An 18228-nucleotide genomic window follows, 5' to 3' on the forward strand; every position below is an offset into this window, starting at 1 on the left:
TAGTGTCCTTCTTTGTCTTTTAAACAGTCTTTATTTTAAAGTCTATTTTTTCTGATATAAGTATTGCTACTCCAGCTTTTTTTTTTTTTTCCTTTCTATTTACATGGAATAACTTTTTCCATCCCCTCACTTTCAGTCTGTATGTGTCCCTAGATCTGAAGTGGGCCTCTTGTGGACAGCATATATACGGGTCTTGTTTTTGTATCCATTCAGCCAGTGTTTATTTTTTGGTTGGAGCATGTAATCCATTTACATTTAAGGTAATTATTGATATGAATGTTCTTATTGCCATTTTGTTAATTGCTTTGGATTTGTATTTGACAGTCTTTTTTCTTCCCTTCCTTTTTTGTTTTCTTCTCTTGCCATTTGATGTCTGTCTTCAGTGATGTGTTTGAATTGCTTTTTCTTTTCTGTGTGTGTATCTATTGTAGATTTTTTGTTTGTGGTTCCCATGAGGTTTTGTTTTGTTCTGTTTTGTTTTGTTTTTTTATAAATTTATTTATTTTATTTTTGGTTGCATTGGGTCCTCATTGCTGTACATGGGCTTTCTTTTAGTTGCAGCGAGCGGGGGCTACTCTTCGTTGCGGTGCATGGGCTTCTCACTGCGGTGGCTTCTCTTGTTGTGGAGCACGGGCTCTAGGCGCACGGGCTTCAGTAGTTGTGGCACATGGGCTCAGTAGTTGTGGCTCGTGGGGTCTAGAGTGCAGGCTCAGTAGTTGTGGCACATGGGCTTAGTTGCTCTGCGCCATGTGGGATCTTCCTAGACCAGGGCTCGAACCCATGTCCCCTGTGTTGGCAGGCAGATTCTTAACCACTGTGCCATCAGGGAAGCCCTCCCATGAGGTTTTGATATAGCAGTCTATATATGTACAAGATTGTTTTAAGTTGCTGATCTCTTAATTTCAGTTTCATTGCACTATCCTGCATTTGTACTCTCCTCTTCTCATGATTGCTGGTTTTGATATCATATTTGTGTGTGGATGATTTTCTACCTTTACTGTATGTTTGCCTTTACCAGTGAGCTTCCCCATTCGTAATTTTCTTGATTCTAGTTGTGGCCTTTTCTTTTTTACCTAGGGAAGTTCCTTTAGGACTTGTTGTAATGCTGTTTTGGTGATGCTGAATTCTCTTAGTTTTTGCTTGTCTGTAAAACTTTTGATTTCTCCATCGAATCTGAATGAGAGCCTTGCTGGGTAGAGTATTCTTGGGTATAGGTTTTTGCCTTTCATTACTTTAAATATATTGTGCCACTCCCTTCTGGCCTGTAGTTTCTGCTGAAAAATCAGCTGATAACCTTATGATGGTTCCCTTGTATGTTATTTGTTGTTTTCCCTTGTTGCTTTTAATATTTTTTCTTTGTATTTAATTTTTGCCAGTTTGATTAACATGTGTCTCGGTATGTTCCTCCTTGGATTTATCTGGTATGGGACTCGCTGTACATCTTGGACTTGAGTGATTGTTTCCTTTCTCATGTTAGGGAAGTTTTCCACTATAATATCTTCAAATATTTTCTCAGGCCCTTTCTCTCTCTCTTCTCCTTCTGGGATCCCTATAATTCGAACGTTGGTGCATTTAACGTCATCCCAGAGGTCTCTGAGACTGTCCTCGTTTCTTTTTATTCTTTTTTTCTTTATTCTGTTCCACAGCAGTGACGTCTACCATTCTTTCAGCTCACTTATCCGTTCTTCTGCCTCAGTTATTCTGCTATTGATTCCTTCTAGTGTATTTTTTCATTCCAGTTGTGGTATTTTTCATCTCTGTTCTTTAAGTCTTCTAGCTCTTTGTTAAACATCTCTTTTATCTTCTTAGTCTGTACCTCCATTCTTTTTCTGCGATCTTGGGTCATCTTTACTATCATTACTCTAAATTATTTTTCAGGTAAGTTGCCTATATCCGCTTCATTTAGTTTTTCTCATGGGTTTTTGTCTTATTCCTTCATCTGGAACATATTTCTCTGCCGTCTAATTTTGCCTGACTTTTTGTGTTTGTGGTCTCCTTTCTGCTGGCTGGAGGATCATAACTCCTCTTGCTTCTGGTATCTGCCCTCTGCTGGGTCAGGTTGGTCCTAAGGCTTGTGTAGACTTCCTGGTAAGTGACATTGGTGCCTGCCCACTAGTGGATGGAACTGGTCTTGTCCCTCTGGTGGGCAGGGCCATGTCAAGGGTTGTGTTTTTAGGTGGCTGTGAGCTTAGCATAGCTTTAGGCACCCTGTTTGTTGATGTGTGGAGCTGTGTTCCTATCCTGCTGTTTTTTTGGCCTGAGGTGTTTCAGCACTGGAGTCTGTATGCTGTTTGGTAGGGCCAAGTCTTGATGCCAAAATGGCAACCTCTGGGAGAGCTCACGCCAATCAGTATACTCTGGGGCCTCTTCCACCAGTGTCCTTCGCCCCCCCCACCACAGTGAGCCACAGCCAACCCCCGACTCCCCAGGAGACTCTCCGAGATTTGTAGGTACGCCTAGCCCAGGCTCCTATGGAGTTACTGCTTTGTGCTGGGTCTCAGTGTACACGAAACCTTGTGTGTGCCGTCCAAGAGTAGAGTCTCTGTTGCCTCCAGTCGTGCGGAGCTCCTGCATTCAAGCCCTGCTGGCCTTCAAAGCCAAATGCTTTGGGGATTCCTCCTCCGGATGCCAGACCCTCAGGCTGGGGATCCTGACATGGGGCTCAGGACTCTCACTCTTGTGGGAACACCTCTGCAATATAATTATTTTCCAGTTTGTGGGTCACCCACCCAATGGGTATGGGATTTGATTATGTCACAAAAGCACCCCTCCTGCTGTCTTTTTGTGGCTTCTTCTTTGTCTTTGAATGTAAAATATCCTTTTTCATAGTTTCCAGTCTTTTTTATCAATGGTTGTTCAGCAGTTAGTTGTGATTTTGGTGTTTTTGCGAGAGCTGGTAAGCTTAAGTCCTTCTACTCTGTCCCTTTTTTGCAGTCAAGGGACTGCTTTTAGTTTGGATGCTTGCTGCGTCTTTCCTCAGCGTGTACTGGCTATCATTCCCTTGATATGGGTTGTGCAGCTACAGTGGCCCTTGTGTGCTCCCGGGTCAGCAGGGGTAGTGCTTGGCACCTGGTGGGGGGTCTTGTATGGGTGGCTGCTCTCAGCGCACTCCCTGGACAGCGGGGGCAGGGCCTGGCGCCTGCTCACAGGTTCCGTATGGGTTTCTCTTTCCACGCCCTCCCGGGACAGTTGGGGCAGGGCCTGGTGCCTGCTCTCGGGTCTCATAGCAGCGGCCCGTGCCTACCTCTGGAGCCACTATGGTGGTGGTGACTTGTACCCGCCCCTGGATCTCCTGTAGGTGGTGTCCTGTTGCCTGGGAGCACACACACAGGGAAAGAAGCTCTTCTGGTGGTTGTGCCCCTCTCCTGGTGCAAGCCCCTGAACAGTGGCACCTTGCCTCTCTGGTGAGCCCAGGCTTCTTCCGGGTACACCCTCAGCTGCCACAGTCCAGCCTCTTCACGCTGTTTCTGTGCACCCAACCCCGGTCCTCTCCCTGAGTCTGACCTCTGAAGCCTGAGCTTCAGCACCCGGCCCCCACCTGCACGGGCAGACGAGTGTCTCAGGCTGGGGAGCACAGGGCGGCGGTGCTGTTCTGACTTCTGCAAAAACCAGTTGCTGCGCTCTCCTCTGAGGCTCTGAAGGAACCCCTCCGTCCAGGCTGATCTCCCTGCCGGAGAGGGGGCTTCCCAGCGTGAGGGCACCTTTCCTCCTTCACAGCTCCCTCCCTGGGGCACAGATCCTGTCCCGATGCCTTCTTTCTCTTTTGCCTTTTGTTCTGCCCGGTTACGTGGAGGTTTTCTTGTCCTTTCGGAAGTCTGAGGTCCTTGTCCTTTCTGCCAGCATTTAGTAGGTGTTCTGTGCGAATCGTTCCAGTTGTAGATGTATTTTTAATGTTTTTGTGGGAGAAGGTGACCTCCACGTCCTACTCCTCCGCCATCTTGATCCCCTCTGTAATCATAGTTTCATTACTTGTGATGGGTCTGTTCATATTTTGTCTTTCTCCCTGGTTCAGTCTTGGAAGGTTGTACCTTTCTAAGAATTTGTCCATTTCTTCTAGGTTGTCCATTTTATTGGCATATGCTCTCCCAATGATTTATTTGTTCATTAGTAAGTATTTAGATGCTTATGATGTGTAAATCCTGAGTGAAAAATAGTGTTAAATCTATAGTTACCCCCTAATGGATTAACGAAGTTTTGCCCAGAAGAGATACAGCGTTGCCTGCTTTAGTGTCTACGTTAAAATTCACTTGCAGATTTTGTCCCATCTGTAATTGTGTCTGTATGTATGTGCTCATTGGCCAATTGCACATTCTAGGGCTGCGCTGTTGAATATAGTACCCATTAGCCACATGTGGCTATTTAAATTTAAGTGAATAAAAATTAAATAGAATTACAGAATCAGTTCCTCCATCATAGTAGGCATGTTTCAAGAGCTCAGTAGCCACTTTGACTAGTAGCTACAGTATTGGAAAACTCTGAATTGTAAGACATTTCCACCATTCTAGGAAGTACCATTGGACGGTTCTGTTCTAGAGAGAGTTTCAATAATATTAAAGTAGTAGTAGTTCTTGTATGGATGCCTCAGGGAGCAGATCACCTTGTCCTTACTAGGTTGGCTGAATGCCTGTGGTTATAGCTAGCATGATTAAAATAGTTTGTTCTTTTAAGCAGGTTAAACAAATGCTTTGCAATGTTGTTTATCCCAGGAGGTAGCCTGGAGATTCCAAAATTCAGGAATTCTCTATTAATGGACCCAAATTAGTGTCATTTACTCTACTGTCTAGGTCAACCCTGAAGGCTATGCTTTTTTTTTACATTATTCCTGGCCAGAGGTCACCCCACCCCCTACCCCACGCCCTCCTCCTCCACTTACCTACTTGTTGATGTAAATGATCACCCATTTCCTGGTCACTATCAGCCCTCAAACATTTGTCAACTTTGGCCACTTTCCTAGAATAAATCATTGGGCAGTTTTATTGCTTTTGCACCATGAGTGACATCTTTAGCAAAAGCACCCTCCTTCCCAAAAGTATTAGCGAGCCAGGCCTGGTAAAAATAGATAACTTATCATGATGCTTCCTGTTGTGTATGATTCAAGTATCAGATCTATAAATGCTGAATGTGTCGTAGATGGAAGAACATTCTTTTGATGTACTCATAACAATTCACATGATACGGTGAAATACACGTGAATTAGAATGAGGGCGAGGAGACCACGGGGCTAGGCGTTCTTTCTGTGTTTGGCGTGTTTGGATTAACAAAGGGATGAGAGCCGGGGGAAGAGGGTGAGAGCTCTAACATGTTGCTGTAACTCCTGCTGGCCTGAGAGGGGTGGGCAGGTCCTTCAGGGAGTCAACCATGATAAGAAAAAGGGTCTTAGGTCTTTTATCAAAACGTATTGATATTTGTGGTTTTCTTCCCCCAGAGTTGTGGTGACATGCTGGTTAGCAGTTTACTCTCACCTGTCTATTCAAAGTCCACCCTGACCAGATGGTGTGGGTTGTAAACTAAGACACTCAGCAGAGTCTGTCCACCCTCTCCCCTGCCCCAGTCTCTGGGACCCATTAAGAAGGGAGCACACAGGGTGCTACTTTGTGAACGCCTCACTTCAACTAATAGTAAGCTGAGCAAAACCAGGGGGAAGCTTGGAGGCAGTGGACTAAGGGGATGAAAGACCAGAAATCTTTGTCCATGATCACCAGACATCAGAACGTGCTGTTTTCCTAGCTTTTCAATCCTGAATATACATCAGTTGTTCCATTTAACCCATCACTAAGTCTGTTCATCCTTCCTTCCAAGTACCTCTGAAATGTATCCACTCCTCCATTCCACCACCCCAATTGAAATGACCACCATCTTTGCATTAGATTGCTCTCAATATGCCTTCACACAGCAGCCAGAGGGTGACATTGAAAAAGACAAATCTGAACATATCACCTCCCCACTTAAACCTCTTCTTGCTTAGGATAAAGACCAAATGCTCAACCGGGTCTCTTAGGACCTATCTGGCTGACCCCTGCTATACTCTGAACCTCAACTCAACCTCATTCCCTGGACCTTATTAATTATGCTTCTGTCACATAGGCTTTATTCGATTCCTATAATAAGTTAAACTTGTTCCTGCCTCCGGGCCTTTGCACATGTGTTAGCTTGTGCTTGGATAACTCTTCTCCCAATTCCTTCTCACCTGGTCAACTCATACTCATCCTTCACGTTATCAGTTTAGTCACCACCTCCTCTTCATGTATCACTTTTCATCACATTCCTCTCCCCTGGAACTAGGTCAGGTTGAAGTTTTGTATTTATGTGGGAGACTATTTGATTAACTCTCTTTGCTGTAAGATTTATAAACTCCAGAGACAGTATTTTTTATCTTTTACTCACCATTGTAGTCCCAGCTCCTAACACTATGCCTGGCAGTTGAGACATGAAAAAATCTTTGTTGACAAAATAAGTAAATGGTGACTTCTGTTACCTGCCAGGAGAGGAGCATGGTATACAAAGGAAGTTGTAGACTTAAGAGCCCTGGGTTCAAATCCTAACTCTGCCAATTAGTTAGCCAGGTGATCTTGGGCAAGTTGATTTACCTAAGCTTCAGTCTTCTCATCAGTAAAATGGGCATAACCATATTTACATGGGGCTGTGAAGAGTAAAGATACTGTATGCCAACTGGGCACCCAGTAGGTTCTCAACAAACATACACATCATCATCATCATTGTTATTGTTATTATCCTACTTGGGGATAATGGGGTAGAAAGTACTCTGGTGAGGTCACAGGGCTCCTCAGGAGGAAGTGACAGATTACACCCAAAAGGAAACAGATAGTAACATTTTTTATTAAATATTACAGTGGATCAAAAAGTACAAAATATCTCTTGCCTGCTATGTGATTGGGAAACTATTGGCACGTAATACAGTATCAAAAGCAGTAATAAGTACAATTTGGAAAACATACAAAATTGAGTGTTTATAGTTGGCTCAGCATTCTTCTGGTAGTGTTTAAACTAATGCAAAGGTTACTCAATAACCTCTCCATTGGGAAACTATATAGTATCACTGGGCCATGTTGCTATATACAAATAATCACCTTACAGAGCATAGAGGTTACATAGCTGGAGTCACCAAAAGTATACAGTATTTACAACACAGGAAGGTTTAAAAAAGTATAAACAGCCAAGAGATTATGCTGCTATTCTTCAGACATATTTCAACCATGAGGAGACAAGCAGAATACCAAATACATCAACAGCCAACACTGGAATTTAAGTGCTCAAGATATTCATTGCAATGGTGTGGGTCTCACCAGGGCAGACTTGTTCCCATTTTTCTTTAAAATTGGGACAAGAGTAAAACTAGACCAGATGGGACTTGGCTGACCACGACCAAATGTGACTTGTGGGACAACAAGTGAAGAGAAATAAATGGTTCTCTTTGAAGGCACACTACATAAAATATTTTTGTGGGATCACCTCGAAATTTCCATCAGACACACCAACACAGTGAAATACAGTACTTGAGAATTCATGCACCAGGTCAGAAAGTTGTAAAGTCAATGCTGAGTTTTAACAAACCCTTCTGTATATGCCCTGATAAACAAGTGAACTTAAGAGCTTCTAGCTAGTAAATAAATAAGTCAGTCCTGTGGCAAAAACTACAAGTTCCAATCACTTACTAGAATACTTAATTCTGAAACTTGGTTGGGCTGGTTTTTGTGGGTTTTTTTTTTTTTTTTTCTTTAATGTTGAGTTGCCAAAAGTTAAGCCAGAAATTTTTAAAAAATATTATTTAGAATCTCCAAATCTCCAGTAAATCACGGACTTAGTGCATTTTGAATTGCAACATTTCTTGGAAGCCACACTTCGTAAATAGATTTATGACTCCACTGCCAATTAGATTCCACAGTTTCCTTTACAGAACTACCAATAACAATGGTTTGATTGCACAAAGAAAGGCTTGTGCAATTCCATTCAATAATAAGGCCCCTTGAACTCAAACAATGCAAACAAAGCCCTATTTAAGACTTTTTAAAATGTAGTTCTCAGCCAATGAAGAATTCAATGGTCTTTTTGAAAGATTTCCAAGATCTCTGTTCGGAGTTTTAAAACAACACACTGCTTCTGTTGGGAATGTATACCCCCATTTCTCTTTATTTGTCCTGCTGTTTTGCCAAGGGTATGAGCTTCCTCAGACAGAAACAGTGAATCTCCTCTCGGAAGAGATGAGAAAAACAAAAGCTGGACTATGTTAACATTGTTTGAAAATGGTGTGATCGAATTCCAACATGATGAAACCAGACTGAAATCATTGCAGTGGGGAAAACAAATGCCCCATATTCAAAACGGATAGGTGAGCTCCACCAGGGACAGATGCCCCCATTTTCTTTGAGAAACGAGCTCAGAGAAACCATGTAGGAGCTAGCCCAGGTCAGCTGCAGAAACACTGGAGTTTCCTCCTTCTTCCATGTCCTCTGATTCTGTGACTATTCAATCTAGTGCAGCTTTCTTATATGTGTCCTGGCCAGCATTCTGCCAGCTGGAATTGAGATTTTTTTCCCCCCTCTATCTTGTGCAATAGCAGGATAATCTGCATTCACACATTTATAATCTAAATTCTACTAGTCTATCTATGGTTCTATTAAATATATATATATATATATATATTATTCCACAGGAAGGTAAATAATTAATTGAAGCAAATGGAACTCTTAAAACTAGATCTCTACATTCTTTTGTTTCCACCTTTGGATATTAAGTATGTTACACTGAATATTTGGCTTCGTATCATAGAGACATTTCAATACAAATGCACGGCATGCATGGCTTGGTTTAAGAGCCACGGTTTCACTGTTTACCAGTTTTGATTATTTTGCAGTCAAGTTACCTATTTAGAAGTTGAAAATTGTCATCAATTTTCATAGAATGAAATATCTCACAGGTAAAAGGCTTGGTTAACTATGGTTCTAATGTCTACCGGTAGTGGTGGGGCAGGGGAGGGTTGACTGGGGAGTTCATCAAAGCAGTCTTACCATCAGCAGGGATGGGACGTGGAAGGAAAATCCACTCTCTGTGTCGATCGACTTTTAACACACTTAGAAAATGCATCCACCTTGATGTTACGTCTCGGCAGCAAACAGAATAAAGTGGCAAGAATGACAGTACACATTCTCTACATCTTTTGACTGCTTGAACAGCTTGACCATTTCTTTCCAACAATAAAAGAAATTGTTAAGTGGACTGTATTGCCAGGTGGTTAAAAACATGACACAAATCACCCTATGTGTGTGCATACACACAGAAGTCATGCCCCATAAACCCGAAGAGGATGGCTTTCTTTTGAAATGGGTAATCAGTTTGCCGGTTACCCCCCAAAGATGTGACCTGTGAGGTTCTCCCTGGGAATAGCGAGAAACCAGCTTGAGGAAGGCAATGTGACCACCTATTACTCGAAAGACCACGGCCCTGGGCAGGTATCTGGTGCCTGGGCCTCCCGCTGTTCATTTTCTTCTGGATAGTCAAGCTCTATCTATCTTCTTCCCAACCCCCTTTCCCAGACTGTTTAAAGGGATCAGTGCCAACACGAATGTAAATCATTTTGGCTTCTATTCTAATTTCTGAAATTCCTAAAATATGTGTGCAGCCCACAAATATGTCCTCTAGACTCTGTTGTTATTCAGCAGCTTGCTGCCAGTGAGGTTTTTGTTTTTATGATTCCTCTGGTATGTAGGACAGTTTCACAGCCTAGATAAGGTAAGTACAATGCTCGATATTTTCACATAACCCAATACTTCAAAGCAAAGCATTTGGCCGGGTAAGCAGTGTATAAGCTCTTTCAACTATGCCATTTATGAGGAACAAAATCCTTAAGTTGCAGATTTGCAAAGGAACGTTCTTTGCACTATTGTGTGCTCAACTGTTTGTTTCTTTGATCATTTGTTCCACTAGAATCAGTTGCTTCAATTTGTAAACAATAACATTACCACCCAAAGCTGCTCAAAATGATAAGATGTGGAAAAATTACAAACACACATCAACAACTAAGGACAGTCAGCCTTTAAAACAAAACAAAACAAAATAAAACAAAAACAAGACCTGCAAACAAAAGCGATACTGTTTAATTAAAAAAAAAAAAAAAAAAAAAGGGACAAGAAGGAACTGGGAGAAAATAGGACTACCTGTATATAAATTAGGTGAGCAAACAGTGATACGGGTAGTTTTTTAAAGAAGCAAATATATACAGTCAGTTTAACAGTGTTTACTTCTCTGGATTGTTTAATAGTGTCAAAATGAAAGATCTATTGAAGTTTCACTATACATTGCATTGATTGAACCTTGGAGAGTTTTATGAAGAGAGGGGCATCCCTTGGCATATTTGCCAGTCTTCCTTGCCCCTTCCTCTGAAATATCTGCCCTTTTTTGCCCAGATTGTTTCCTGACCATCAGAACTCAGACGGGGTCCTCTAAGTTCTTCCTGGATACACGTGAATCCCTTCACAAGACCCCCGTGCGAAGTGAACGATCTGAGGTGCGAGGGCATCTGTGTTGGCAGGGGCTCAAGACTGACCAGCCGGGGCTAGAGTCATCCCGGAAATATCAGGTATGTTCACCTCCCCTCTAGGCCCCTTTTGGCCGGGACTGATCTCACCCCAGATTAGAAGAATACTGACTTCTAATTCTACAAGCCGTCACCCCGAGGCTAAGGAGTGAAGCTCTGTTATCCACGCCATTTGGGATGCTAGGCAGGGCCAGGCTTACAGTTTTGTACTGGGGTGTACGGACGACAGCTGAGAAGATGGGAAGGCGGCTTGAGGATTTAGAGCAGCTAAAGGGTAAATGCTGTTGTGCAAAAGGTCCCCATACGAACTTCCTACAGGTGTGGCTGCAGCCAAGTGTCTATATAGCTGCTGAGAATTTGTTGGCGACGTAAAAATTCCTCTTTGCATCACAAGTGAGTGGAAAGCCAGGGGCTGCATGAGTGGAGAAAGCACAGTCTGGTTTTTCAAGTACTGCAGAGAATGAGAATACCCAGCCGGGAGCCTGGAGTTGAGGCCCAAGTTACACAGGCTCCCAGAATACAAACCTGGGAAGATAGGGGAGGAGAGGGGCAGCTTGTGGCTTTCCGAGGCGCCCCCGGCATGCCCACCGTGCGTGGCCTTGCTGCCTTCGCTCTCCTGCTCTGAGGCCTTCTCCTTTCCAGAGACCTCCTTGGAGGGGTCCAGAGGAGACACGGCCCGGGCCTTTTTCCCGGCGATCACAAGGTCCAAATCCTCCAGGCTACGCTTTATGGGACGCGCTGCACCAATGTTCTGAGGGCTCATTTTCCGGTGCAGGATGGGGTGGACCATGCCTTCCATCTTCCTGAAATTCTCCAGTCTCACAGGGTGAGGTCTTCCCGATCTGGAAAGCGATTCAGGGTGTTTTTTAGGGGCCGACATGGTCATGGGCGATACCCGACAGGCCTTGGGGTGACAGTCTCGACTCTGGCTGTTTATGACCTGGAACTGGGAGGTGCCCTTGCTCTCCTGAGGCCCGGGCGCCGAGTGGGCCAGGCCCAGGGCCTTGCCAGTGGGTTTGTGAGGGTTCTTGGGAAGGCTCAGGTCCGTTGGCTGATCGTCTGTGAGGGCTTCTGCTGCAGCCGACTTTTTGTCTTGCAGGTGTAGAGACGCCAGATAATTTACGTGGAGCTTCTCTTGGTGTTTGTGGGAAGGAAAAGAACTGTTTTCCGATTCCCTGTACATGTCCCTGCAAGGGTACTTGGATGTCTGTTCGTTATGCAGATGGTGTTCAGTGTGTCTGTAGAGGCTGTGGAGATGAGGAGATGAGTAGAAATCGGCCAGGCAGCTAGGCATGTGGGAGTGGGGAAGAGCCCGTCTCTCTAGCAGTTTCTCCTTGCCCTCCTGAACGTCTTGCTTGAGGACATAGGAGTCGGCAAGGGGGCTAAGGTGATGCTTGGAGAAGCTGCAGCGGTGGGGCTCCGATCGACTCAGTTTGTCGTGCTTAAAAATGTCACCGATGCTCTTTCTCTCCTCTGAGGGCTTGCTTCTGAAACTCTGGACGTGCTGAATCACTGACGGCCGGCTGACTGCCATGTGGTCAGCGCTTTGGCCGTGATGGGCCTGGGACAAACCCGAACACCGGTCGTCCCTCACAATCAGTTTCTTTTTGCTGATCAGAGGGGGTGGGGAGCCATAGGGGTAGCTGCTGGAGAGGCCGGCCCCGCTCACTTGGGACAAAAGTTTTTTCTTGGCCAGCGGGGACATGATGCCTGGGTTGCCCCTTGAGTAGAGCAGGGGGGTGTAATTAAGTCCATGGTTCTCATTCATGGGCCCAGTCAAGTCTTTGTCTTTGAACATGTCAAATGACTGGACCACAAGGACCTTCGGGGTCTGCTTGAGTGCACTGTGGATGTCGTCACTGCCCAGCTGGTCCACCTTCACGGTGCAGTTGGCGATATAATCCGCCATCGCGGGGAGTTTGTCGTCCTCCATTTCACTCTGGTTTGCCAGTGGTGGCTGCGTGGTGGGGAAGCTGGGGAAGGACGCTTCTTGGAGTTCATTTTCAGGGCTCTCTGTAAAACAGCAGGGCTTGGGTTCTTGTTTTGAGTCCAGGAGAGCACTGGGAGAGGTGCGCGACTGTTTGCCAGCGCTGGGGATCGGGGCTGGAACCCTTTCGGGGGCCAGAGGGGCGCTCGCGAGTGGAGGGGCAGGCCCCTTCTCTCCCGCCTCCTCGTTGCTGGCACCTTGATCTGTGTCGTCGTCCTTTTCTGGGTCTGCTCGGGACACCAGGGGCCTTGCTGCAAAATCCTGGTACCCTTCCACTTTTTTCTTTGTGTCTGCTACTGGGAGGGGCTCAGTGATGCTTTTCTGGTGTAAAGTCTCTTGTTCCTTCTCTTGCTCTGACGAAACCTGATAAAATATTGCAAAAGATAGTCAGAAGGAAGCCAAATGCGTTGACACTTTATGCTATGAAATAAAATATTACACACAGCCGTTTTTTGAAAACAGCCTTTTCAGTCAGCTCATGGAGTTTCTGTAAAGCTTTATTACTCCCCAATCATGGCTCTAAACAAAGAAATATAAATTACAGAAACATTAGGGGAAATATGCATATTCACTCCAGTCCCTTATGAGATACCTATCAAAGTAGCAAAGAATTATGTACTCCCGGTATACAATCATATCACTCCTTGATTCTAATATATAGTTTAATTCTGAGGTTGTTTTCTTGTCAAATCAGTCAATTATCCAAATGGGTTTTAAATTACATGTTGCGGTTTATGACCCCACTTTGGAGAAAGATTTTTTTAGAATCTTTCAAAAATCCAACCCCGTGTCAACAACAAACTTACTAAAATCCCTTGTTTTTTCTTCGAGAGAGCAAATCCCGTCCTAACATGTTCAATATGATGGGTTAAATCAGCAATGCTTAAGTGTTAATCATTTCTACCCAGTGCCATATGACATGCAGATAAAGCTAAAATATTGAAAAATTATGCAGATGCAACGTCAGCCTGTCTACCTGAGGGACAGAAGGACTCCAAGTCCTTCTAGGCTGCAGCAAACTACATTTCCATTAAAGCTGAAAATGAAATTGTCAAAATTCAAGCAGTGAATGCCACAACACATACAGCTTTTCTGTTCACTGAAATAAGTTGTAGTCAATGAGATGGATGGTCTTTATGTGTCCCTACTGACAGAAGTTGTGGGTACAATTCGACTCATTCACTGCATTACGTAGCTGTGCAGACTTTGGCCTTAGAAGGTCATCTTAACTTTCCATCTGTGGCCCAGGGGGACTGGCAAGTTCTTTCAAAACTTCTGTCATTCTGCCCTGGTGTGTCTTGGTGGAGAACAGTCACAAAACGGTTATATTGAGATGGTCTTCCCCCCCACCCCCCACCTCATCCCTTGAATATTTTTCTTCTTTGTTAAGGAAAGAAGTGCCTACCACTTTAGAATCTTTGGGCAAGATTGAGGATGCTGGTGTAGGGGTGCATAGGAACAAAAATTTTAAGGAACCATACCCATTTCATAGATATTTCTCCTTAAATCCACTTCAAGATATCCCTGTTTTTTAGGGATGCTTATCATCATTCTTTTCCTTTCTTTGTTTTTGTACTAATAGCTGCCTTTTCCAGGACAAATATCATTACTTGTTCTACATTAACAATCATCATTGGTCTCGTGAGCTTATACACCACATGAAAATATAGAAAAATGACTACGGCTAGGGAAAAAGGCATATTGCATTTAAGTGTTAGCTTCTGATGGGGCTGTGGAGGAGTCTCAGCCCCACTGATGTCTCTGTGACCTAGGCCTTCAGCTACACGGAGTTCTATGTTTTTGGTTGTAAACAGGTTTAGGAGGTCATTGAAAGCTAGGCAGAAAAAAAAAAAAAGTAAAGGACCCTTTTTGTAGGATGGCATTTTATGATTTGCCTTAGTATATAATTAAATGGTACCTTCCCACCACACAGCTTATAATCTGATTACTTGAAGATAGTGGGTTTGACTAGAAGGGCTTTTTAAGCCCTCCTATCTCCAAATTAAAAACAATGACAATAATAACAACAACAATAAAATTCAAACCCCAAACACACAGTCAATGAGAAGAAATATACTTGCTATGTATGGAAATATATATAGCAAGTATATTTCTATATATAGAGAGAAATATACTTGTTATATATATATAACATGGGTCTGTGTAGGAGGCGGGGAGCAATTCTTATCTTTGCGTCAACCTTGGAGAGAGGGTGTGGGATTCCAGGTAGTTTAGATAACCTGATCATAATCACCTTGGTCACTTAGATACTTACAGTCCCTGAAGGGAACCTGTGGGGGCCTACAGGAAACAGGGATCCTTAAGGCTTTCAGGATTTCTGTGGACCGCAGGGCATCGGGCTCTACTCTTGACAGTGGTCACCTCCCAAGCTGATGGGCTCAGGGCACGGGTTGAGGATTCCTCCCCAAACTCACAAACCAGCCCTTTCAATTCTCATGCCCAGAGTGGAGCCATTCAAAGGTCAGCTGGCCTCTTGGTCCTCAGTTTGTCCCCTGGTGCTTTGGCAATGCTGTACATATGGTTATCTAATAGAACTCACTGATCCCAAGCCCTATAATAAATCACCAGACCAACAGGATAAAGGGAGAATGGAATGTAAGCCTTAACTTGGAATTTCCTTGCTTTTGGCCATTTATGTTGCAAGCCTGCAGATGTTTAGAAATCTCTGCATCATCCCCCCCCCCTTTTAATTACTAGAGCTTAAAATAATTATGAAACAAAAATTAAAGCAAATTTCTCTTCTTGGTATTAATATTATCTTCTTACACAGGAGTCAGTTCGGTAAGTTAATTTCTAGTTAGGAGGCTGGTGTGTGTGTTGTGAGGGTGTTTTAAGCCGGTGTTTAATTAGAGAGTCTCTTATGTGTTCATTATAAACCTGATTTTTAGGGAGTGTTTAATATCAGCACCAAAGTTCCCTCTGGGGTTGAATCTTAGAACATGCTGTCTTCAAATGTGGCTGCTAAGTTTTTTTTGTTTTGGTTTGGTTTTTTTTTTTTTTTTTTTAAATGGGCGGCAGAGTTTTTTATTATTCATCTTGAAACAGAGCCCAGCTCACCCCCCATGACTGTCTGGATGATGATAGTAACAGCTTCTACCAGAGAGCTGCTGGGGGCTGTGGGTAGCTGGGGCCTGTTTTAAAAGGTTCAGAAACTACCTGTTAACAAGACAGATAATCATGGTTTCAGAGGAACCATTTCAAAATTCCCCTATAAATAATATGTACTTAAGATGTTTCTAAATTGGTCTTAACCCAAGTCTGGTGCACAGAGGTCAATTAATGGAGGCAAACAAGTCTCTGAAGTTTTTAGGACAGTCCTGCAGAGACACAGCAGATCCCACAATGCGTGTTTTAAAGTCACACCAACTCCTCAGACAGGCTGGCTGTGAAATGGCAAAGAAGCCACATCTTTCACACGGGAGTCCCTTGGCTTTAAGAGCTGGAGCTCTGGCTCCTTCTATCTCAAAGTCGGGTCTGCTCTCAGTTTTCTACAGAATGTTTGCTTCCTTCTAGATCCTATTCTTGGCCTATCCCATTCAATCCATGTGCTGCCCCGAAAGGCCCACTACTCAGGCAACTGTGAAGTTTAGATGATTAGGTTTCTTAGTCTGGTGTTGTCTCTGGCAGGGATGCAGCTATGGACGCAGGGCTCCAGAAGACCCCGAGGCAGGACCAACCTCACAGAGGCATTTCTGTGGAGGAGCCCGACTCACCTCTGATGCGTCCTGGGGCTTCGGGGCATTCTCTTTTTCTTTCTTGCTCTTAGAGATTTCGTGTTTGATGCGTTTGGCTCCTGATACTTTTGTTTTATTCTCGTTTTCCTGTGAATTGTTCTCCTGTTTTCGAGGTTTGATTGGAGGCAGGGGCTTATCTTCCTCTCCTTTAATAAACCTTTCATACGGCAGGATTAATCTACAAGGGTATCAGAAGAGAGGATCGGTCAGGGCAGGCAATTCCAGTAGTGTTGATGCTATGGGGGTTTACTTTCTTGTCTCAATACAGGCAATTTATCGAGTGACTTCATCTTCCCCGGTCAAAACCAGCACCTGGTAGCTTACATACTGCTTTGCAAGACCTCTTTCTTGTTTTGCGAAGCTGTACACCGAGGATACCAGTGGACACATCCAAAGTCACATCATTATCACTGCCCATGGGACCTGGCTAAATGCTGATAACAACATCACAATAATAGCAACTATAATGCTAGCTGCCATTCATTTATCATTCTGCCAACAGCTGTTTATTGAGCACTTACTATGTGTCAGGCAGTGTTCTAGGCACCAAGATACAGCAGCGAGCAAGATATTCAAAGCCCCTGAGGCTTACATTCTAGTAAAGTACTAGTATGTGCCAGGTAATGCCCTAGGTACATTATATAGGTTATTTCACGTAATGTCCACAACATCCCTATGGAGTATTTACTATTATTGTTGTTGTTATTATTATTCCCTTTTCAACAGATGAGGCAACTGAGGCCCATAAAGGCTAAATAGTTTGCCTGAGTCACCCCATTTGTTAGATGTGGAATTTGAACCTAGTTCTGCCTGTCTCCCAAGTTTGCATTCATTCATGTCAAAATATAGACCAGACACTTAAGATAAAGAGGTTACAGGAGGGAAGCACGGCACAGCGGGGAGACGGCTGTCTTATCCAGAGCTCTTAGGGGGGGTAGGTGCCTCCAATATGAGAAGCTCTGTTTTGGGGTGCCAAGTTAAAGAGGGCCGCAGAGAGAAGGAAGGCAGGCAGAACGTTCAAGCCACAAAAATCAGAGGGCTGAAAAATTCAAGCATTTTAATTATATAACTTTTTAAACAAAGTACATAAAATTGCTCTAGAAAGAGAAACATCAAACAGCTCTTGTTTTAATCTGTTTTCCCTTTGCAACATAGCGCTTGATCTGAAAGGGAAAAATAGCTGATGTAATTAAACGGGATGGATTGCATTACAATCTCAGTTTCAACTTCAGTGATTAAAGTTTTTATAATGCATTTGGTATGATTAATGACTCACTGTGGGATTAATACAAGACTCAGCCTTAAAAATATGAACTTTAATACAGCAAACATAATTTGTTTTAAATAAGACAAGTTGACTCAATGAAGAAAATGTACTTGGCTTATAAACAACATAAATCTGTTCAAATATTGGGAACCGTAATTATTTTTAAACTAAGACTCCCAGGCAAAAACTTCTTTCTTTGGCTTGGATATTTGTTAGCTATCCTAAAACTGGTTTCTAACTATGCAATTTGGATCTCAACTACTTAAACGTACACAACTGTTTGGGTTTGTGAGTACAGACGTGGGGACATTTGTGATCATGATATTTCACTCTTTAATAAAATACCAAGTAAATTATGGGAAAATCAAATCTCAATTTATAGCAATTAGAAACAAAAGTCATTACTGAGCATGCTCAGGCAAGGTATGTGCAAGAAGGCGTGAATAATAGTTTCGAGCCCTGCGTCTGGCAGTGGGCCAGCCATGAATATCAACACAGCCCATGGGGAATAGTTATCTTCAGATCCCATTACAAACTGAGTTTAAACATGTTACAGCTGCTAAAACTGGAAACTGTTCTCTCTATGTAGACTTACTAAAATAATATATGGCTGCCAAATACCTGCTTCCCACTGTAATATTACAGTTAATGTTTATATAATAAAAAG

The 18228-nt window shown here is 43.4% G+C and overlaps 2 protein-coding genes across 4 annotated transcripts in view; one reads left to right on the forward strand and one right to left on the reverse strand.

The window, feature by feature from the left end:
• RTKN2 (rhotekin 2) overlaps positions 1–10457 on the forward strand; it is a 193079-nt gene extending 182622 nt beyond the window's left edge. Inside the window, exon 13 of the mRNA XM_036827905.1 lies at positions 10422–10457. The gene's annotated coding sequence lies outside the window, so the exon portion shown is untranslated. The remainder of the gene's footprint in view (positions 1–10421) is intronic.
• The window catches only part of ARID5B (AT-rich interaction domain 5B), a 186309-nt gene continuing 175796 nt past the window's right edge, over positions 7716–18228 (reverse strand). For all 3 annotated transcript variants that reach the window (XM_036827901.1, XM_036827902.1, XM_036827903.1), the window contains 2 exons: positions 16274–16472; positions 7716–12902 (listed from right to left, as the gene is read on the reverse strand). In XM_036827901.1, the coding sequence (XP_036683796.1) occupies positions 10749–12902; positions 16274–16472 (2353 nt within the window). In that variant the 3' untranslated portion in view covers positions 7716–10748. The remainder of the gene's footprint in view (positions 12903–16273; positions 16473–18228) is intronic.

This window comes from Balaenoptera musculus, chromosome 16 (assembly GCF_009873245.2).
Source record: "Balaenoptera musculus isolate JJ_BM4_2016_0621 chromosome 16, mBalMus1.pri.v3, whole genome shotgun sequence".
Classification (NCBI taxonomy): Eukaryota; Metazoa; Chordata; class Mammalia; order Artiodactyla; family Balaenopteridae; genus Balaenoptera; species Balaenoptera musculus.